Source organism: Sturnira hondurensis, unplaced genomic scaffold (assembly GCF_014824575.4).
Source record: "Sturnira hondurensis isolate 20B ecotype Veracruz unplaced genomic scaffold, ASM1482457v3 Scaffold0001872, whole genome shotgun sequence".
Taxonomy (NCBI): Eukaryota; Metazoa; Chordata; class Mammalia; order Chiroptera; family Phyllostomidae; genus Sturnira; species Sturnira hondurensis.
Genome location: NW_028074503.1, coordinates 30569244 through 30592118, shown reverse-complemented (window position 1 = coordinate 30592118; position 22875 = coordinate 30569244). Strand labels below are relative to the sequence as shown.

Genomic DNA, 22875 nt, shown 5'->3' with positions numbered 1-22875 from the left:
CAGACTCCCCCTGAAACCCAGCTTGGTGCGTTTTACTACAGGATGAACACGCCGGGGTGGGACTTGTCTCCTCATGCAGGTCGAATTCCGTCGGCAGAGGAGACCAGACCTCAGGGACCTCAGGGACCTCAGGGACACGTGGCTTGTACCCCGCAGGATTTGAGGTTTGCAGCCCCTCCCGGCACAGTGGTGTTCCTTGACTATCCACTCAACAGCAAAGAGAGCAAACACAGATGGGGCGTCCCCAGCTAAGAAGCTCCTGGTCGCCCCATGATTATTGACCATTTTTTAAATTAGTAAGCACACAAGGAGAGCGTCGTTATAGACAATGTCAGACATGGAAGGAGGGGTGGCCGGCGTGAACTGACCCAAAAAGAAACCCAGACTCCACCTGGCCTGTGAGTCTCTCCCCGCCCCTAGGTCTTGTTGCTGGGAACCGAGGGGATCCACAGAAGCCACTGGCCGGGGTCCCCTCCCTCTCCTCTGAGAGTCTTTGTTGCCGGGCTATGTTCCTTTGTAGGGCTGCTGCGACACAGAGCCACAGACTGGCTGGGTGAGAACAGCAGGAATGTGTCGCCTCACTGTCCTGCAAGGCTGGAAGTCCTAAGCAAGGGGTGGGCAGGCCCACGCTCTCCTGGGACGGGAGGTCAAGGTGGGGGTAGTCCTGCCCTGCTTCTTCTAGTGCCTGGCACTTGCAGCCATCCCTGGGGGCCCTGGATGGCAGATGGCCATCGTCTCCCCTCGGTGCACATCTATCGCTGGGTCCCGACTTCCTTTTTTAGAAGGACACAGTCATATTGGATTAGGACCACACCCCCACCCAGTGGCCTCAGTTAGCTTGATCACCTCTGTATAGACCCTCCCTCCAAATAAGGCCACACCCTAACAGACATGGGGGTGTTAAAATTGTATCTTTGTTTTATCCTTACCCAAGGATAGATTTACTGAGGGGGGAGAGAGAGAAAAACACTGATCAGTCGCCTCCTGTATGTGCCCCCATCGGGGATTGAACCTGCAACTTTTGGGTGTATGGGACGACATTCCAACTAGCTGAGCCATCTGGCCCGGGCAGAATTTCATATCTTTTGGGGGGAGATTAACACTTGAACTCAGGGACCAAGCTGTACAAAAGGTAGTGCTCAGAAGACTTGTAACAACAAGCCCACGAATTGTGCACGCTAGCGTGTCAAATCATCCTGAGCGTCCAAGAAAAAGTTAGGAGCCGTGGAGGTGCCATAATACCCCAAAACCAGTATAGTGGGGGAAACTACCCAGTGCGGTTCTGGTAAGAAAAACGAGCATTTGAAGCCAAATTATATTCAATTCATGATATTTGATGTTTTCCTAAGATCACGGATACAGAGAAAACACAGGATGAGACCAAAGATACTCAGAAATATTTTTTTTTTGCTAAAAAGTACATGCAAGGGCAATTATCATACTACTAAAAAGATTATCAGAGAACTCTTTTACACAGTAAACACTGAGCTTTTTTACAGGCTAAACACAGAGGCCTTGCACACTATAAACATTCACAAAATTGGACGGACACCCCTGCGCAGGCACACAAGCTACTGTTAGGTACGGGAGGCCACCCCTGCTTCCGTTCTTCACCACCGGTAAAGGGCCACCAGTTCTTTGGGGTTTTACTCGACCGTCCCTGGTTCTGCAGGCATCGATCCCAGAAGGCACTGCTTCAGATCCTGACACGGTTTCTCAATGAAGAGCGTCAGGGCCAGCCCAGAGATGAAGGTCAACACACAGTGTCCGGAGAAAAGGTAGAACTGGAGAGAGGCAGGGGCAGAGTGGACACAACCTTACTCTCAAAGTCCTCCAGTGTGCGGATTGTAAAGTCTGCCGCCCTGGCTGCAGGAAAGGGATCTGCAGACGAACAGCCCTGACCATTAAAAATGAAAGACCTGGGGCAAGGACAGGATGCTGTGCTGTGACCCTCCCTCCAATAAAACAAAGAACAACAGGCCCCCAGCCAGGACAGCGCCAGGCTTCGAACGGAGCCAGCAGGCTGCTTCGCGGCCCCAGAAGAGAGCAGCTGTGACGCCTCGCAGAGCTGCAGACTCACCATGTTCATGTCCGTGTAGTGAATGAGCGTTTCCTGAAGTCCGTTGTAGAGGATGATAACAATCGGGTGCACCAGGTAGCAAGCGTAACTGATGGTGGCCAGGACACTCCAGACGCCGCTAGAAAGCAGCTGGGCCACCAGACCTGGAGGGAACAGGCCTGGAGTCACCAAGCTGCGAGACCCCGTGGAGCCCGTGAAGGCACCATTGCTGTCGCTGCACCCTCCGGGTGATGCCCCTGAGCCTGTGGACTTCCGCTTGGAAGTCTTCATTCACATTTAAGAAAATGCACAAAGAAAAAAAAACACACCCAACAACCCACTGCAGGAAGATGGAAAAGTAAGAGAGGCTGACACTGAGTTTATAGTCAGCTGCCTTCCCTAGGCTGGTTTCAGACATTCTGCCTATAAAACAATCTGCAGTCTTTTCACTAGTCTGAGTTCTAGTTCAAGGTGCAGCCACCTGAGCTGCTAGGCCTCGACACGAAGCAGTTAACATTGCCAGGCCTTGGACTCTTCATCCAGTATTGGGCGTCTGGCATTCGATCAACTTCTAGGTTCCTTCAAAGCAAATATTCCGTAATGTGGATCCCAAAGAACTCTTACTCCTTTAGAATGGGCCCATCTACTATTAAAGTTTGAGGACCATGGCCGTTGGTAACAGGGCACCACGGAAAGGCTGTAACCGGGGCAGAAACGTGGACAACTCCACAGAATAAGACCCTGGACAGAGGAACAAGCTCAGCATGGTCTGCTTTGTCACCAGCCGCAGCTGACAGAAACAATGCTTTGAGCCTCACCTAAAGAGGGGTAAACTGAGGCCGGGCCGGGTGGCCCTCAAACTCTCATTTCCCACGCTGGGGCTTTTCTCACAACCCTGCCTGTTCTCTCCCAACTTGTAAACCAGCTTCCCTGGAAAGGCCACAAACTTTCCTTCCACACTTTCCTTCGTGTGTACACGAACCAGTGTGAAAATCTCAGCGTATGTGGGGTGTGTTCCCCAAGGAGATGGACAAATGGATATTTCTGAGTCATTCACCAACAAATAAGAGCCCCTCTGTGCACTGTCTCACACTCGTCACCTTCAAAGGGACAGTGTGGGCACACGAGCGTCATACCTCCGTAGCCCTCGTGACACGCAAACACCACCCAGCCCAGGGCTGCCGCCCACAGGGTCCGGTGCAGGGCCTGGTAGACAGCAGCGGCAGCTGGCTGGGTGCCCGAGGTGTCATCCACTGCATACGCCATGGCAACCACCACAAACAGGGTGGCCAGGGAGCAAATCCACCCGAGCACCGCCTGCACCTGCAGGGCGGGAGAGATGCCGCTCAGGGCCCGTGTGGCCGCTGTGCATTTACCTACGTACACAACTGCCTCGGTTTGTATCGTCACTGTCACTCTAGGTGCCGAGTCGTAAACCTCAGTCAACACCCACAGGTTCTGGTTAGTGGTCACCAGGGTCAGGGTGAGGGCAGAGTAGGGTGGGTGTGGCCACGGCAAGTCGGCACAAGGGAGACCCGCATGGTGACGGAGGAGTACTGGGTCCTGATTGCAGTGGCAGTTACACACACCTGCACACCTGATAAAACTGCACAGAACTACACTACCACATATAAAGGACTGCACGTGACACCAGCGTATCTGAGGTCCATGAATGGACTGATGGCACTTCCTGGTTGTGACCATGTCCTACAACTGTCACACGTCACCAATGGAGAACCTGGGTCGAGGCCACACAAGACCTGCGCTGCTTTTGCCACTTGCCGTGACTCTTGAATCATCTTTAAGTGAAAATTGATGAAACAGGAAATCTTACCTTGGTTCTGAGGATGCTTGCCTGGTGGTCTTGGTGCACGTAAATGCTCAGAAAGACGCCCACGAGGAACGGCCCCAGTCGGCAGTAGGGCTTAGTGTAGTACTCCGAGAAATACAGCACGGCTGCCCTTTCACTGAAGAACACAAGGAAACAAGACAAAGGCTATACCTGGCCTGGACACGGAGAAGGGAGTCTCTCAGATGCCCGTGGAGTCCATCAGCAGACCCAAAGTGAAATCTGGGGTGCCTTTGTTCATTTCCTCAGTAGCGATCTTGCTGCAGGCCACAGCTGGCTTGCTAAGGTTCCAAATCCCTTGGGCCCCTCCACCCTGGATCCCAGGGAAATTTGATGGTTGCATCCATTTGCAATCATTGTTTCTGGCAGCTGCTTTGTCAGGATGACTCAAACGATGTGGTTCTCAGAACTGAGCCCCTTCCGAAAGAAATGAATCTTCTCCTGGGAGCTTGTACAAAGTTTGGTGGCCTGGGCCACACCTCTGTGATTCCACTGGTCTGAGACAGTGCTTTCTGGGGTCATCTGTGGGAATTAAAAGCCCTGCAGGGGACTCTCATGTGCATCCAGAGCTAAGGAGCACTGGACAAGGCAGCGGTGAGCCCCCTCTCAGCCACCTGGCAATGCCCACAGAAGCCAATGATGTGACAGAGGTCATGGTGCTCCCCAGATGAAAAGGCCTAGGGTATAGTCATTCATTCATTCGCTCATTTGTCCCTTCCACTCACCAACACACATTGAGCACTCCATGTGCCAGGGATGGTCCTGGGCTATTTTACCTCAGGCGGTCAGCGAAGGCTGCTCTGAGAAGGTGACACCTGTCTGTGACGTTTGCACAGACACCTGCGGGAAGTGAAGGAGCACGCCCTGCCAAGATGTAGATGCTAAAGGGCAAACGTTTTTGTGTAAGGGAGCATCCTGTGCAAAGGCCCTGACGAGGGAGCACAGCTGGTGTGTGGACCTAAGGAGGCCAGCATAGCTGGTCCAGGAGCTGGCAAGACAGAGTGTGACGGACGAGGTCAGACAGGGGCTGCGCTCTGAGAGCAATGGATGGCCACTCGGGGAATTTGAGCAGAGGGCTTCCAGGATAGGATCTTCCTCTGCATCACTAACTGGTGCATTGAGAATAGATTAGCAGGTGAGTTGTACCAGTTTGTCCTGTATAATACACAGGGTGGTTGGTCATAAGGAACCATGGCTAGACGCACCTTACTGAGGAGGCAAAATAGCGCAGTGAGTAAGGTCCTAGGTTCAACTCACACCTATGCCACTTAGTAGCCCGTGACCTTGAAGGGGTAACCCCCGCTTCCTCACCTTTCAGTCTCTGCGTCCAACAGCAGAGGTTTGCCACTGGAGGAAAAACAATACAGCCACATGGGGGCGCTCCTCTCCTCTGAGAAGCATGTTAGTGGCCAGAGGACCCCGTGCCAACTGAAAGGTTCGGAAGTTTGGAAACAAAAGTGCAATCAACTTTCGCAACGGGGCCAAACACTCCCCACCCAGTGTTTCCAGAAGCCACTGTGCACAGCACAAACAGCCTAGCATTCACTCCTAGCCCTCCCTGGGAGGTCCCGGCATTCCCAGAGCGGGTGAGGGACCTAGCAGGGTGGGCTGGGAACGGTGCTTACCTGGCTTCCGATGGAGCTGCCACGGGAAGGTCATGAGCCAGCGTGAGCAAAGCAGTGGCAGTGAAAGACGCCAAGAACAGCATGGCCCCGAGGAGGACAAGGACAGGCTTACTTCTGCAGAAAAGAGAGGACATTGACAAGGGTGCTCTTTCGTCCCCTTCACCGCAAAATCTGCGGCCACGAAAGACTGGAAACCTTGGCAAAGGCTAGGCCATCCTCTAAGAGAGGCTGACATGGAGGCAGAGTGGGGCTGGGTGGGGCTGGGCTGCAACTGAAGGAGCTGAGTTAGGCTTCAGACTTGACTGTTGACCAACGGAAGACCCTGTGCAGGACTTTACTATCCAGAACGGGATAGTAAAGGCATCTTCACCTGCCTCATCCTGAGATTGACTGTATAGCTCAAAATTAGACCAAGCTTGGGAATGTCCCAAGTCACCTATGAAGCGCCATGCAGACATCGTGACCGCTGATTTAGGAGAGAGAGGTACTGTCAGAGGCAGGGTGGGACCCTGGTGCGCAGGTACCCACTCCAGGCCCAGGACGCAAAGACAAATGTCTGGGTGCAAGTCGTTCGCATGGAGATGGAAGTAAGGGATGGGGCAGTAGAACAGGGAACAGAAAATTCAGTGCGAGGATGAGCCACCAAGGTGGCCGATGTGCAAGTCTTCCAGAATGTTCTGCAGAGCTTCATGAAATACACCTGAATGAGAACTGTCCAGGGTGGGGGGTGGGGGTGAAAGAGGGAAGTATTTTTGTACTGTCTTCTACCCTTCGTGGGTCAAGGGTGATCCCACACAAATGAATTCCTGCACGTTTTGGGTTTGCGAGTGTGTAAGACACAGGGGTCCCGAGGGAGTCCCAGCTGTAGGACGTAGGAGGTTCTGGGGCAGGAAATGAGATGTAGGAACACGGGCTCAGAGCAAGGCACCACCCGCTTGTACCAGCTAAGAACTCCGAGGGTTGGGACCAAGCAGTGGAAATGCCCAGCCCAGGTACAAGCCACTCCAGGCATGGCTTCCCCAGGTGATGCCTTTGACAGCCCTATTCCAGGCTTGACGTTGCCATGGTTCTTCATGAGGAAGAGATGAGCTGCCACTCAGTTATCACCAGAGTGATCCAGGGAGAAAAGGATTTTCGTCCAGAGTGCCCATTCTAGTGTAGCATCGATGCTTGGAGGAGAGGCGGAGTCTGAGCTCAGTGGTGCTGCGATCGATGAGTGATGTCTGCGGTGAGTGTGGGCGGGGCAGGCTGGCGGCTGTGCTGCACGTTTACCACCTGTTGCCAGACCCTGCAGCTCTGTGCTTAAACGACTGGCATTCCATGCTAGTTCACTCTCCGAAGGAAATAAAAGCCTACCTTTTACCCCTCCCTTCATTTAAAAGCTCAGTGCAGCTGCACAGTCACAAGCTTGGAGAATGCGGGCTCGTGGCTGAGGAAATGAAATCTGTCTTCCAGGGCAGCTAAGGAAGACGCTGACACTGGGGTCAGATTTCCTCAGTCACAGGGACACTCAAGCAGGTTCCCACCAGGTGTGGCATAGGGAGGCACAGGGAACTGATTGTCCTAGGTCGGGGGTAAACCATCCCGTCTGACCGTCTCACAAAAACCCACATTTGCCCAAATATTTGTCTAACTCCCTGGGGGACTTGATCCCCATCCGTGGCACCTCTCGGGAGCCAGACGAGACTGCACTAGCTAATGACCACTGCAGCTAGACTAACAGTCACCGATAGGCACTGCCTAGATTGGCTAGATGGGCTAGATTGTGTTGCCCCAAATTCTAACCCCCAGCATCTCAGAATGTGACTGAATTTGCAGGCAGGGTCTTTAAAGAGATGATTAAGGTGAAACGAGGTCACTGGGATGGGCCCTAATCCAACAGGGAAAAGTTTATGCCATAAAACTATTAATAAGAAACATACTAAAGTACGTGTACAGAATCCTTCCTTGCATAAAAATCTATACAAAAAAGGATCAGAAGGATAGACACCGAAATATTGACAACAAGTTCACATCTCCCTGAGGAGGAAATGGGTCTGGGGTGATTGTGTTGCCTCTCTTCATCCTAATGCTTTTGTTGTTGTTGTTCTTGAGGTTGTGTGTGTGTGTGTGTGTGTGTGTGTGTTATCCTCAGCTGAGGACATTTTTCATTGCTTTTTAGAGAGAGAGGAAGAGAAAAAGCAACATCAATGCAAGACAGAAGCATTGATCGATTGCTTCCCATATGTGTCCAGACCTAGAACTAAACCTGCAACCTCAGTATGTGCCCTGACCGGGAATTGAACCCACAAACTTTCAGTTATGGGATAACGCTCCAACCAACTGAGCCACGCTAGCCAGGGCCACCCTAATGTTTTTTAATATTTTTTCCAATGTTCTTAAATTTAACAAATGAGGAGAATAAATCTTTTAAAATATGGCATGGATAAGGCACAAACTGTCAGTCTCTCCATGAATGACTGAGGCCTTAGTTTAAAGCCTTCCTAACCCTAACAGAAATTCAGGTGGTAAATCTCTGACGGGGAGAAGCAGGTGTGCTGATGGACGGCTTGGAGTGTCGTAAATCACTTCCCTCCTTCCGGAAAGCAATCTCCCGACATGTCACAAAGTCGTTCCTCCCGTTTGACCTACGAACTGCACTTGCATATATGTCCCCAAGGAAACAACTAAGAGCAAGCGCAGCACGTTCCAAGGCGCTCACTGCAGTGCCATTCACAGTCATGAAAACTTGGAAACGGTCTGGATGCCCAGCTGCCAAAATAATAGTTCATCCTGAAACCGACACGCACACAGGTCCTGTCACTATGTGGAAAAGTTTGTAGGAACGGAGTTCCATGGGAGGCACTCTAGTCATCACTCTGCGAGGACACAGACTGGTTTGTGGGGGACAAAGCCTGGAGGGGGACACAGGCGAAGGTAAACAGTAGAGGGATGCGTGTTGTAGCCCCGTCTGAGAGGTCCGCAGCCCCAGTGCCCAAAGCGCTCTCTCTCCCCAGAGCTGGAGGGCCCTCTCGGAGTTTCGTGGGAAAGGACACATAGGGAGAAAACCTGTCCCCATAAGACTCACTTTCCGTGGACGAAGACGATCACTGGTGTCATGAGGTGGAATTGAAAGTCGTTGGCAAGGTACCACGTCCAGCCGTTGCACTGAAAAGAGAGCAAAGGTGACCTCTCCCCATCACTGACCAGCCTGTCACTGTCCTCCCCGCCTGGACCAGGAGAGGGTTCAGGAGAGAAGTGGGGGGATTTGGGGTCACAGATTCCTCACATGTACCTCACCACGTCTAATCTAGATAACAAACCTGGATGGTAGGTTCCCATCTCTAAAACAGAAATTCATTTGTCTTTCTTGTTTAAAAAAGAAAAAGCTAATCTCCGAGGACAGTTGTGGGAACTAAACTCTATATGTTACACAAATGCAAGGATTAATTATTGTTCTGGGGTGGCTGAGTCAGAAGGAACACTGCGGTTCTTGCCTCCTGGCCTCCCCCACCCTCCCCCACACCCTCTCCTCTAGGAGGAGAGAATGTAACCCTTTAGAGTGGAGGCCTAACACCAGACAAGTTACGTGGGAAACCCAGAGTTCCCACACATGATTGACATGGGACCGTCTGGCCCGAACCACCTCTTCCCACAGTCCGTCCATGTTCGTATGGAAGGAGGCAGCTACCTGTCTTGCTCCTTCTGTGTGGAAGTCCCTGGGGGCGATCTTCTGGCCTCAGCGACAAAAGGCACCTTGGTCTTGCCACCCACCCCCTCCATCCAAGGAAGACAAGATTCACCCAACAGAAGTGACAGCTTTCCTTGTGCCGGTTGGAGACAAGTCCCAGGGTAGGGAAATGGGTGAGGACTCGGATGTGACAGTCCACACCCGTCTGCTTCTGAGGATCTAAGGTGGGTTTGGCCTCAGGGAGGCAATGGCAGCCCCAGCCAGCTGCACCCTCCACAGGACCGTGTCCCAAATGTGGGCCCACCTGAGGGCAGTACAATGGCGACACACGCCCTGTTGGAGCCGCTGGACACTCGTGCGTGGAAGGCAGCGTCCAGTTGGTAAGTGGTCACATGGCCATCGGCCCCACTCTGGTGACCCTCTCTGCGGCTGCATTTGCCAGGCGTATGCAAAGCCAAGGACACGAGGCAGCTACAGCTATCTCACTGGCATTTGCTCCAAGTTCATCACGAGGAAGCTAGGGCTTTGGGGAAGCCGAAGCCAGTGTATGCAACTGTTGTTGCTCTCCCAGATCTGGCTTCAGATGGAACAGAATTCATTCATGCAATGTTCCACCTCACTACAGGCTCTCGGTGTGAAAAGACTGTCCATCCCCCAGGGCACCGTGGACTGGGACGGGAACCGTGAGGCAGCAGGGCCAGCTGCATTCGGGACATGTCCCCAGGTGGCTGGCCACTCCATGCCTAGTCCCCTGATTCTCCCTCTGCCTCTCCCAGCTACTGACCCTGCCGAGACTGGTGTAGTTACCACCCCTCCATCACCAGAGACTGGACTCCCTGCCCACAGCCCACCTTCCCACGGCATCACAGCTACTCCAGAGAATATACCAGGGGGAAGGGGACCAGATACCTCAAGTTGGCCCATGGGAAGTTCATGGAACCATGGGACATGTGTCACGGCCTTTGCTCCCAGATGCACCTCGGGACTCACCACATTGCGGACCGACAGGAAGTTATTTAGCAACAGCAAGTTCGTCCACCACGCTCGCCGGCAGTTGTCCAGGTGGAGCTTCGGCACTTCCCAGACGGGTCCCCAGGGCACGAGGGAGAACACTCCAACCAGCAAGCACACAGAATATATGTGGAGAGGCTGCAGCCTGGGAGGGGACAGAGAGCGAGAGCAGGCGACTCCTCAGTGGGCCTGCTCCCTCCCCCGGCTGGGCACATGGAAACGGGTGAGATTGCCTAACACAGGTAACGTGCTCTAAACACTCGTGGGTTCAAGCTCGTTTCGTGTGCACCTCTCGCGTGCTGGCTCAGGGGCTGCTGATGCCAAATACTGTTCATTGTTCACAGAGCACATCCTACCTGTCAGCCCCTGAGCTGGGACAGCACGGGTGACAGGTGTCCACACGACTCTGTGGCAGGGAGGCACGCACCATTCTGGGTGGGCTGTGGTCAGAGACCTGTTTCTGAAAACTGTGTTTAAAAGCTCGGGGTAGTGCAACCAAGGGCAGAGCACACGGCCCAGGAGCATCTCCATTACCTCCATCACCTCCATCACCCCTGGGTGGGGGCGTCAGGGCCCGGGGTTGGGGGGTGACAGGTGGGAAGGCGAGACTGCTGGAGTGCCCCCTCGGCATCATCACAGGTCAGCAACCAGCCTCTGGTCTGCACTCAGGCCCCAGACCCATGGGCTTCCCTGTCCTCCCCAGAGTGATCAAATCCTTCCTAGGGAGTGTCCAGGAGGGCGGGGAAATGTGGGAAGCAGGGCTGGAATTGCCCGTCAGAGTAGGGCAGTGAGAGCACCGGACTGTCACAGATCAGCTCAGGCAACAGCCACAACGCCCTCCCTGGGTGCTGGGCCCTCCCTGGGGGCTTCCACCAGCCTCCCTTCCCACGGTCTGTCTCCACTCCCTTCCCTGGAGAGTGAGTTAGCCCTGCTCCCATCTGAAGCAGAGCCCAGATCAGACGTCCTCAGGAGGGAGCGTGGTACAGTCTGCATTCCCCCACCCATTACCCACAGCCCTCCCTGGGGTGCTGGTGAAAATGCAGCCTGTGGGGGCGGGGCAGAGGCTGCTGGATGGGCCCAGAGTCAGGAGTGAGGCTGTAGGGAAAGAGCAAGAAACGTGAGCTCTGGTTTTGTCTAAATTTTCACACTGTGAAAATCAGATCACTTCTGTGTGTCCTCTTCTGTGGAAAACACAGGTGATGATTCCTTCTATCCTTCGAAGGGGAGGATTTCTGCCCCTTAGATTTTTTGAGAATTAAATGAGATGAACAAGAAAACAGTTTGAAACATTGAAAGTGTCATATAAATGTACAAATGCTTCAGTGTTTTCAAAGATTCCAGAAGACTCAAAGTCAGAGCAGGTTTTCCAAGATGAAAATGTGCAATACTGGCCCCGTTGAGGAGGTCTGAGAAACAGGCCTCTCAAACCATCAGTTACGCTGGTAGGAATTTACCTGCAAACATGTTCACACAAGGGCACGAATTACGTACACATGAGCATGGTATCACTGTTTGAAATGGCGAAACACTGGGAAATTTCCTCTGTGCCCATTGATGGGACAGGCTGTATGCGTGATGGTCTACCCATACAGGGCTATCCTGGGCCACCTTTTCAACCAGGGAGGCAGGTCCTTGCATGCAAATAGCACATGCCAATGTGAAGTTATGAAGTGGGAAGAGCTGTGTGGAAATACTGCATATAGCATAATCCTAGACATTAAAAAAAGTACATAGAAATACATGGAATGCCTCTGCAGGAATCCACAGGAAACTGTTCACAAAGGTGCCCCGTGCAAAGTGAGGCTGGCAGGGCCCCTTGATGGAGGGGTGAGACCATCTGTTACGGTCAGACGTTTCCATCACAACCTGTCTTTTTAAAACCCCATCGTTTAGATGTAGGCCCCAGTAAGAAGAGTCATGTCATTTTAAGGGTCTGGAGCTTTTGCCCTCCTCCCTTCCCATGAGATCATCTCTGTGCCGAATGAGCCCTTGAAGGTGGGCAAAGGGCTCATTTGCATTTTCTTATGATGTGCAGTAGCTCTGCACTGGCCCGCCGTCTCCTGCCCCTCCCGGTCACCATCTGTCCTCAGCCCTGCTGTCTGAGTGATCCTTGTGGAATGTACATGTGACCACGCCACTTCCCTACAGAATGCAGAAGACGCCCAAGGCTCTTGTCTCGCAGTAAAATGGAAAGTCCCTTAGGTGGCCCCAGGCCATGCAGCACGGGGGCGGCCCACCCACCCGGCCCTGCCCCTCGGACCTTGTTCCTTCCTCTGTTTCCACTCCAGCATCCTCGGGCCCTTGGGGGATCTTCAAACATGCTAACCACACTCCCTCCTCTGGGCTTTTGTACTTGGTCCCCCCTGAATGGACTCTTCTTCCCTCAGAGCATTTTCTTTACTTAGAAGATTTCTTGACAAATGTCACCTTCCCTGGCCACCCTTACAGAGGAAGACCCTGTCTTATTTCCTTCTACAAATTATCACTTTGTGCCACTTATCATCACTGAGTTGTTACAAATTTATTTGCATATTGCAACTGAATGTTGCCTACTTATTTGTTTATTGTCTAGCTCTATTCACCAGAATGTAACCCCCATGCCAGAAGGCACTGCACAGTTTATTAACTGCTAAATTCTCGGGGCTTAGCCCAATGCCTACCACACAGCAGACCCTCAGTAAATATAGAACAAGAGTGTGGACTAATGATCTTACTCCTGCTCCTCTTGGAGGTAAGCAGGCAAGGAACAAATCATAGTTGAGCAGTAACAGAGTTTGCCAGCATGAATGAGAACCTCAGAGGACCTGGCTCCTTTTTCCACTGGGTTTACCTTGAAGAGGATGCCCAAACAGCGGGTTGGTGACATTGTCGAAAACGTTGTCCCAGGTTGGACTCCTTCTCTTCCTGGTCCAATCTGGAATTCTTCCAGACCTCCCTGTCTCAAGAATGTCACCACCATCTGCCATGTCGCTCAGGCCAGGAATGAGAGTGTCCTTGACTTGCCCTCTCTCCATTCCCACTGGCAAGCGCCACACCAAATCCTGGCCCAGGTGGTACAGCAATGTGCTCACGGGGGTCCTTGCCTCCATCTTGCCCCATAATGCCTCCCCACCTACCCTTCTCACCCTGAGCTCTCCCTGTCCCCCACCATGGCTTGATCTGCCTGGAGAAACACGTCTTGCTCTTCAATCCCTGCTCCAGGATTTTCCCTCTGAAGCAAGTTTACTGGGCAGAACCCACCACACTATTAAATGCCCACCACAGACCCCCACCACCCCATCTTATCACGCTGAACCCTCAGCCTGAATGCCGCTCCCTCCCCTCCTGAAGACTCAGGACAGGCAGGCTACTTGACCCAGTGCCACGCGTCCAACTAACAATGACAGAAGCAGCATTCTGTCCTTCCCAGGATGAGGGCTAGGTTTAACCGCACTTGGAAGAAAGCCCACAGCCCCGGTGAAAGCAAATCAATAAAGGTCTCTGCCTTCACTTGCACTCATTCTTAACCTTTTTACAGGAAAAGTCAAATGATAACTCACATTTATTGAAGGCTTGCTGGGTATCATGCACTTTTCTAAGTGCTTTACATCCATTACCCCACTTACTCCTCATGAGAGTGCAAGGAAGTGATGTCATTATTTTCTCCACTTTTACGATGAGAAAACTCAAGCACAGAGAGGCTGTGACACTTGCCCAAAGTCACACAGCTGGTAAGTGGTGGAGCCAGGAAACAAGCCCGGCAGACAAGCTCCAGTCAGTTCCTCCCCATTCCATGCCACTGGCCCAGAAGATGGTTCCAGGACTCCCCTCCTGATGTCACGACAGCACAGTGTGACAGGAGGGCATGGCCCTGAGGAACGAGAGTCGGCCTCTAGTTCAGCAACTAATTGATTTGGAAAATATATAAACGGAGGGGTTGGGTTCCATGAGTTGAAGGGCGTTTCTCTATAAATGTAGACTGTCCTAGTACATGCCTGCCACGCTGCTGTCCCGCCGATTTCATGTTCTGTCCCAATACTGCCATCCTCGGCCCCCGCCAACCACACACTCGTGAAGATCATCACCCTGCCCCTCTCCCAGCAGAATGACCACTGTCCCAAGCATCAGCCAGCCTGTCTCCTGGTTGTATCTTATTTTTATCTTCATCATTACCGTGAATACTCTTATTTACAGGATCCAATTACTACCAATTGCAGGAGCCATACAAATTCTCGGTGCATAAGGGTTCTGTGAAAATCTGACAGTACATTTATTGGAATCTGCTGCCCATCAGCTTAAGGAATAAGGATGTTTTTGCTGGTTTAAGAGAGCTCGAATTTTATTAGGACAAATACCATGAAAACTGGAATCTCCCATTGGCAAAAGCCAGTAAGCCAGGAAAAACCAGCTATATTTAAGGAAGAAAATGGTGTTTCTCCATTTATTTTTCTTTAAAAATTATTTCAAGAGAGAGTCTGAGAATTTAAAGATCAGAAATTACTACACAGCCATAGTAAATCGAGAAATTATACCAATAAACCTACCTTACAAAGCGATTAAAGTAGTATCTCAGTATGATATGAGCAGTTATTCCTTTTTTGGAAGGCTGCTGCATCTTTAAAAATGACTTCACACTTAACCAGCCACTGAGAGGGAAGAAGAGTAACAGGAATTACTGGCCAGCGATACAGCTCATCAGCTGATTAATTTGGTTTCTCAATCAAGGCAGGATGAATGGTGCTTCAATAACAAAACAAGCCTCCAAGTCTTAAAACAACAAGCGTGGTTTTTTTTTCTTGTTTCTGCCACATGCCCACAGCCATCCACTTTAAGGTCGGCGACTTCAGCACTGGGGACCCAGGCTGGTGGAGTCTTCAAGCTTACCAGAGATCATAGCAGAGGATGAGAGAGTTCTGGAGGGCCTCAAGCCAGCAGTCACCTGTCCTAGCCCAGAAAGGCCGTGTTTAAAGCTCTCAGCACGAGGCCAGTACCAGGTCGGACCTGGTAATGTGGCCCACCAACCACTATGGGGCCGGAAAAGGCCATGTTACCAAGTGTCTGGAGGGAGGAGAGCTGGAAATATTGGGTGAATGCTAATCACTGCCATATTAGGCTAGGCAGTGTAACAATGTCAAGGCCTTTTGCTTCTTCCCCAGTCAGGGCACATACAAGAATCAAACAGTGGATACATAAATAAGTAGAACAAAAAAAAATGTTTCTTTCTCTCTCCCCACCCCTCTCCTTCTCCCCCTCTGTTCCTCTAAAATCGGTCAATAAAAATGTTTAATCGTTCATTTCTGTAGTACCACATCATTTTCACAGCACCATCTCTGGGGTTGCTTTTGCATCTTGGGCCTTACCAACCACATTGCAATGGCTTTTGAGTGAATAATCAAAAAAATGAGTAAACAGCTCTGTTAGGTAAAGGGGACTGTATTACCAATCCTGCCTACCTAATACGGATGTTAAGACTCCCAGACTGTTACGTGGGTTGCCCAAGATCCCTGTGAGAATCCCCAACCAGCACATCCTCATGACAAATTCACGAGGGTTCAGTTAAAGAAACTGAGGGTAGGCCTTTCTTTGAGTCATAATGCGATGGTAAACAAGTTTGCGAGTTTCCCATCCTTGGTATATAAATGATCCTTGTGGGCGTTTCCCTCAGGAATGAATGCATTTCCTCTGCAAAAAACCTCATCTGTTGGGTGGGACTTGGAAGGGATCAGGGACTGTTGGAGGACGCCTTCATTCTCTGCCAGCTAGAACTTAGAGACATCTAAGAAAGAGCGCCGCCGTGTGGAATTAGGAAGTCGGTTCTCATTTGGCCTCCTCCAAAGTTCAGGGAAGGAAGAGCCAGGGGCCTGAGCAAGCCTGTGTTTCAGCATGACCGGCTCCCTGTGGCCAGTGTGGTTGCTGAGCAAGGCCTGGGTCTCCCTCTGTGTGCGCCGTCCAGCCTTTTCCAGTCCATGAAGACAGGACAGAGGGAAAGGCTGGCAGGATCATGGGCTCTGAGCAACACACGTGGTTCCAGGAGACCGAGAAGAGTTGGAGACCTAAATGGACTGGGAGAGAGTAAAGTCCTGCAATGGAGAAGTCACCCAGAAAGGCAGAAAGGGATTCTAAAACGTCACTGGTTAACCCGCCACGTCTCTGGTTTTCCCATGTGAACCCATCAGCGACCTCGTGGTTAAGACATAGTTTTGCCACGAAACGAACATTCCACGTGACCTCTGATTCTAACTTTCCCAGCTGGGGGACTTGGGTACGTTACTTCATCTCTGAACACCAACTCTCTCATCTGTAAAATGGGCCTGATATTGGTTCCGGCTCCATAGGTCAATTGGGAGACACGTGCAAGACAGGAGACTGTAAGCTCTTAGCAGAGTGGCCATACGAACTTTCATTCTTAGTAATGTTTCCATTGTTCAAACACAAAGTTCCCTTAAAAGCCTGTATGTACTTTATAAAGTAATAAAATGAAATTGTAAGGGAGAAATAGTTGCTGAGACTGGCAATGAAAAGTAAAAGCAAACAGCGGCGAAGAACAAAGTATATTTCTTTGTTTCTTAGACGGTACTGGGATCTATGGTACAGGAGCAGTTCAGGGTCCAAGTCCTCTGTCCAAGTCCTCACTGGACCTCTGTCTGTAGCAGCGGCAGCAGCAGCTGGACAGCTTGTAGCAGCCCAGGTGTCTGATTCAGTGGGTCTGGGTGGGGCCTGAGAATCTGCATTTTGAACAAGCTTCCGGGCAATGCTGGTGCCATTGGGCAAGGACTGGATGCTCAGAACCACAGATAGCGGGAGGAGCTTTCTCCAGGCTGCCCACCGAGCCAGCTGTGAGGTAGCACAGATCTGCAGTTTCTTGGACATTTGGAATTTCAGTCACCTAGGTCTGTGTTTTGGATACCTTTGAGCTGACCCTATGGCTCCTCTGTTGTCTCGGTTTCCCACCGATGGCCCAGGATGACCTGTGGCCTCTCAAGTCCTTCCCTCCAAGTGGCAATTCTGCCGCTTGAGCTTGGCTGTGGTTCCAGCCATCCTGATCCGTCCTTGCCAGCCGCCCTCCCAGAGCTTGGAGCTCTGCCCACCAGTGCATTCAGCATATGGTGTGGGGTGGGATTTTTCTTTTGTTTTCTGTTTTGGTCTGTTTTTGCCTTGTTTGTATCAGCCTCCTTTGCAGGGAACAGAGTTCTGGTCTTTGCTGGGCTGTAAACAGGCTTTGCTGCCCTCAGCGCCTGCCCTGGGTCTCCTGCAGTTGGGCTTCAACTCCAGGTTAGACTCAGCTGGGCCCCGTTGGGAAGTCTGCTGCCCAGTGGTTCCGTATCTCTGCTGGGCTCGCCGCTGAGGGTGGACTCTGACCCTTGTCTGTCTGGGCTACTGTCTGTTGTCACCTTGGCCACCTCCTAGCATGAGCTGTTGCCCTAGCAGGCAGGCTTCAGCTTATTCGGCACCCTACTTTTTCTGCCCCAAGAAACTGCCACACTAGAGTCTTGAGATAAGACAATTAAGAAATCATTCCAACAATGACGTGTTGAGCAGTGTTACGTGCCTGGCACTGCCCTCGGCACTGGTGATAGCAGCACATGAAACAGAAAACATCCTGCCTTACATCCCAGTGGAGACAGACGAGAGAGGGAGACAGAGAGAGAGAAAGAGGCAGCTATAGTGATTAGATAAAGAGAACAAACAAAGCAGGAAAAATGAAGGAGAGTGCTGGGAGTCATTTTAGATGGGGGACAAGAAAGGCCTTGTCAGGCTCCTTTCCCGGCTCCTCCTCGTATCTCCAGCTTCTAAAGGCTGGGACATCGGATGTCTGGGACTCAGCCCCCATCTGCCATCCCATGCTCCTCCCGCAGCTGACTCGGTCCTGCGGCTTTAAAACCACCACCAGTGTTCCAGGCACTGCACAATTTCCCTCTCCCGCCTCGACATTTCCACTGAGCTGCAGACTCACCGAGGCAGCTGCTTACTTCACATCTCTGCATGGAAGTCTGCAAGGCCCCTCAGCCTTGGCATGTCTAGAACAGGAAGCCAGACTTCTCTCTCCCAAGCCTGCTTCTCCTCTGATCTCTTCCCCGTCCATCGCGAACATCACCACCTGCTCGGTTTCCAAAGCCAAAACCTAGATGTTGGCCTCAACTCCTCCTTGTTCACATTTCACATCCAACCCATCGACAAGTTCCAACAATTCCACCTCTAAAACGTAGCTTGAACGTGGCCTTATCTCGATTCCAGCCACTAACACCCAGTCCAAGCCTTAATCATTTCTCATCTGAAATTCGACAAAGGTCACCCGATTGGTCTTCCTGCTCCCGCTTTGGCCCTCCTTAGATCCACTATTGACCTGGGAGCCAGAGTGACCCTATTAAAATGTCGGATCATATCACCTTCCAAGCTCAAGTGATCCAGTGACTTCCCATTTCACCAACACAGCCGCCCAAACTCCTTGGCATTGCTACAAGGTCCTTTGCGGTCAGTCCCGCCCCCCTTGCCTGCCTTCACTTCCCCTTTTCCCCCACACCTGCACTATGCGTCAGCCTCCCTTCTGCCGTCTCAGTTTCCCACTGAGGGCTCAGGATGACCTGCAGCCTCTGATACCCTTCACCAAGGCTCACTGTCTCTCGACTCCACCCTTTTTCCCTAGTTGCTCCCTCTGCGGGAACTTTCTTGTCCTGGGCTTTCTCCCAGCAGGCTTCCCCTTGCCATTCAGGTCTCAGATGGGACGGCCCCTCATCAGACAAGGCTTCTCCAACCTCACTGAAATGGCTGCCCCTTTCATCTCCCCGTCTAGTTCTTCCCTGACGTTTATCACTACCAGCTTGTTTCTTGTTCATTTCTGTGCTTGTTGCTGGTTTCCTGTGCACACACACACATACACACTCTCTAATGGAAGCACCAGGGGTGGTCCTTCTCTGTTTTACCCACCGCTGTATCTCAGGACCCAGCATGAGGCCTGACAAACAGACATTCACCAGGCTGTGGCTGGCTGGCTGGTGCTTAGCATCTGGTAAGAAGAGCTGCTATCGACCATCATCACCTCCCTGTGGAGGAGGAAGGCACATTCAGCTCAGGAGAGGGAGAGGTGGGCCAACCCCGTGGCTAAAACGTGAACTCCTGAACGCCGGAGTCCGGTGGCTGAGTTTCCATCATAGGACCACCAGGACTGTGCCCTTCCGTCTCAATTTCCTTCTCTTCAAAGTGGAGGTTCTGTGATCTGTCCGTACAGCGGACGGTTACTCAGCCACAGCAAGACATGAAGTTCTGACACGGCTACAACATAGACGGGTGTCAGAAACATCGCGCTAAGTGACAGAAGCCAGCACGACAGGCCACATGTGACACAATCTGTTTCTACGAAATGTCCAAACAGGTAAATCCACAGAGACAGAAGGCAAGTTTTCAGGAATGGGGGGCNCCATCATAGGACCACCAGGACTGTGCCCTTCCGTCTCAATTTCCTTCTCTTCAAAGTGGAGGTTCTGTGATCTGTCCGTACAGCGGACGATTACTCAGCCACAGCAAGACATGAAGTTCTGACACGGCTACAACATAGACGGGTGTCAAAAACATCGCGCTAAGTGACAGAAGCCAGCACGACAGGCCACATGTGACACAATCTGTTTCTACGAAATGTCCAAACAGGTAAATCCACAGAGACAGAAGGCAAGTTTTCAGGAATGGGGGGGGGGGGTGGGGCGTGGCTGGGGAGTGACTTCTTCATGGGCATGGAGTTTTGGGGGGGGGTGATGAAAATGTTCGGAAATAGAGAAAAGTGGTGGTCGTACAACCTGTGTACATGCCAGATGCTGCTGAATTGCTCACTTTAAGCAGTCAATTTTATGTTATGTGAATTTCACCTCAACTTAAAAAATGGGGAGTTTTTTTTGTACAATGCCAGCCCCACACAGCCAGATCTTAGGGGGTTTTATTTATTTGTTTGTTTGTTTGATTATTTATTTATTAAAGAATATTTTATTGATTATGATATTACAGTTTCCCGTTTTTTCCTACCCTCTATCCTCTTCCACCCAGTACGCCCATTCCCTCCAGCATTCCCCACCGTAGGTCATGTCCATGGGTCATACATGTAAGTTCTCTGGCTTCCCCATTTCCTATACTATTCTTACCACCCCCAAAACGGGGATTTTTAACAAGGGTCCCTACCGCACAGGGGCATGAGGATTCAGTGTGGTAATGCTGCAAAGAACTTCACATGATACCTAACGTTTTCCAAACAATTAAGAAATTTTACCTCTTAGTAGTAAATTGAAATAAACATAGCTTTGTGAAACAACAACACCCTTTTCTCTTTTTCCCTTCACATTTCCCTATAGCAAGAACCAGAAACTTTACCATGGATTTGCATCCGTCTACGAACCACATGTGAGAGCCACTAAAATAAATGATTTGGAGAAATAAAACCACGTTTGGTAAAAGGCTTATATGAGAGGGGCCACCCTCGCCCATCTAATAAACTGCGCATACGAGGGAGAGGTGCTTGTCCAGAGACGGACAAAAGCAAAGGCCAGGTGAGCAAAGGTGAGCTGCTCAGTTTTTCTCTCCAAAGGGAGAAGGGCAACACACACACCCGTCCCCAGACGAAGAGCAGCAAGCGCAGCAGCAGAAACGGGCACCGTGTCACCTGATCAGGAAGAACGTGTCGACACCCAGGTAGAACGGGCCGCTCCGGGAGCAAAGGTACAGCGGGTTTTTCAGCACCCTGGCTCTCCAGTCAAGCACATTGTCTGTAACAAACAGAAAAGGCGGGGTCTACTTGAAAAGATAAATTGTGCGATTTATCTTTCCAGGAAAAGCAAAGAGAACACCTTCAACTTTTAGTTGTATTGGGAGGGTTTTATGCCCTCCGCCATCCCCTTAAAAGGACCAAAAATAAAAGGGGTGCCTGAGGTGCCTGATTGTAACTAAGGCTTCACGCTCCTCTGGCCTTTCACAGTGGCCTCAGCCCCCATGGGGCTATAGCAGCACCACCCGCTCGTGGACCGGTGTGGATTCATGGGGGGTTCTTCACACGGCCCTTCCCCACCCGCATTCTGGCACATGTATTTGGCCCCTAGTGAGAGAGTCGCACTGGGTGTGCTTAAACGGGAATGCTGCAGGGACGTCGGGACTGGGAGAAGGTCGAGAAGCATTGATTTGACTGATGCGCAAGATGTATTTATGCTTGCCTGTGTTTCCAGGAGGAAAAAAGAAAGCTAGTCTGTGGCTTCACTATCAGCATGAGAGGGAATGCATCTGTCTGGACAATGAAAATGCAGCACTCTGGTATCACAACCACCTGGTACCCAGGTGCCTGATTGATACCTGAAAGGTGGTAGAGCAGCCACTGGCCACTGGCCAGGACAACTCAAGGATGGGAGGTCGCAACCATGTCTCAGAAACAGAAGGAAAGCTGTGGCCTCCCCTCCTGTGGCCCAACATGACCCCCTCATACAAAAGTGGCTCTCTCCTGTGACTGCTCCCTGAGGCTCATCAGTGGTCCGCACCCAGAGACAGCCACGCAGTCATCTGACCAGTGTGCCCCAACATGATCCAGAGGAGACTCAAGACTCGGATGCCGTTCAGTGCAGAGCACGTGCTTCCTGGCGTCTTGGTAGACCAGATGGCCGGCACAGTCTTCTGCCAAGAAAAGCACTTCAGAGCGTGGTCCACGGCTCCTAGAAACCCTGGGCGGGAGCAAAAGGCATTATTACTGCCTACCCAGAGGCCAGGTCAATCCACAGACTGCCCACAAACAAGAGCCAACACACACACCAGTGATCCTGGCTGTTGCCGAATGCTACTTCACTGTGACCCTGGACCGCTGAACTCAGTTCTTCATCGTCCCCTATTGATCTATAAGTAGATTTTTAAACTTGGTCTCCCTCCCCAATGACCTTGACTTTGCCTGATAGACATGACTTGAGGTTGGAGCCCACACAGCCTTGCAGAGAATGCACTGTCCAAGTGCAGGCCCCAGGATGCCAACGCCTGACCACAGTCCTGTGTTAGAAAGGGTTGGGGGAGGGGAACCCCCCGACACAAGGCCAGCATTTGCTAGAAATGGCATCCCTGGCCCTCTTCCAAGAATGAACCACTTGCACATAACATCCCTACCTGTCAGGGAACAGGTATGAAAACAGAGGCAGGGGGTCCAGGGCTGAGGCTGTGGGCCTTACAGTCAGAGATACTCCTTGCTGAGTCTGGCTGTCACTTATTAGCTCTGACCTTCGCTAAGTGAAATTAACTTCTCTGCATTTAAATTTCCACATCTGCATAATGGGAACCAAAGTAGATCTTTAATCACAGGATTATTGTGAAGAACAAATGAGATAATGTCGCAGCTGCTATGCTCGCCATTTTAATTAAGCCCTATTGCTTTTAAGAATAGTTAATCCCTTCTACTTATTCCCTCTATTTTTTCAATGTAATGTAACTCATTCTGGGAGCCCATTAAGTGGCTAGAATTGTGAAACAGGAGTCTCCAAAGCTCAAGCCGCCTCCAAGAGACTCATATTTTCTCCTGGACTGAGCTTGGTGCCTTGAACATGGTGGGCCCCAGAAGTTCTTGCAGAATTGAAACTTATTCATCAGCGAGAGCCGGCTTGTAACCGAGCTCTGGAAATCCAAGCTGACTTCCTAAATGGGAGCATGGACTTGCCTCACATTCAGAGGCTGCAGCCAT

General features: G+C 51.3%; 1 protein-coding gene across 1 annotated transcript in view; it reads right to left on the bottom strand.

The window, feature by feature from the left end:
- Positions 1-1447: 1447 nt before the first annotated feature.
- LOC118980237 (O-acyltransferase like protein) overlaps positions 1448-22875 on the bottom strand; it is a 45376-nt gene continuing 23948 nt past the window's right edge. The window contains exons 7-16 of the mRNA XM_037036746.1: positions 21698-21877; positions 20836-20938; positions 14738-14839; positions 10194-10359; positions 8601-8680; positions 5534-5647; positions 3894-4026; positions 3196-3382; positions 2081-2223; positions 1448-1784 (exon numbers count right to left, since the gene is read on the bottom strand). Of these exons, the coding sequence (XP_036892641.1) occupies positions 1647-1784; positions 2081-2223; positions 3196-3382; positions 3894-4026; positions 5534-5647; positions 8601-8680; positions 10194-10359; positions 14738-14839; positions 20836-20938; positions 21698-21877 (1346 nt within the window). The 3' untranslated portion in view covers positions 1448-1646. The remainder of the gene's footprint in view (positions 1785-2080; positions 2224-3195; positions 3383-3893; positions 4027-5533; positions 5648-8600; positions 8681-10193; positions 10360-14737; positions 14840-20835; positions 20939-21697; positions 21878-22875) is intronic.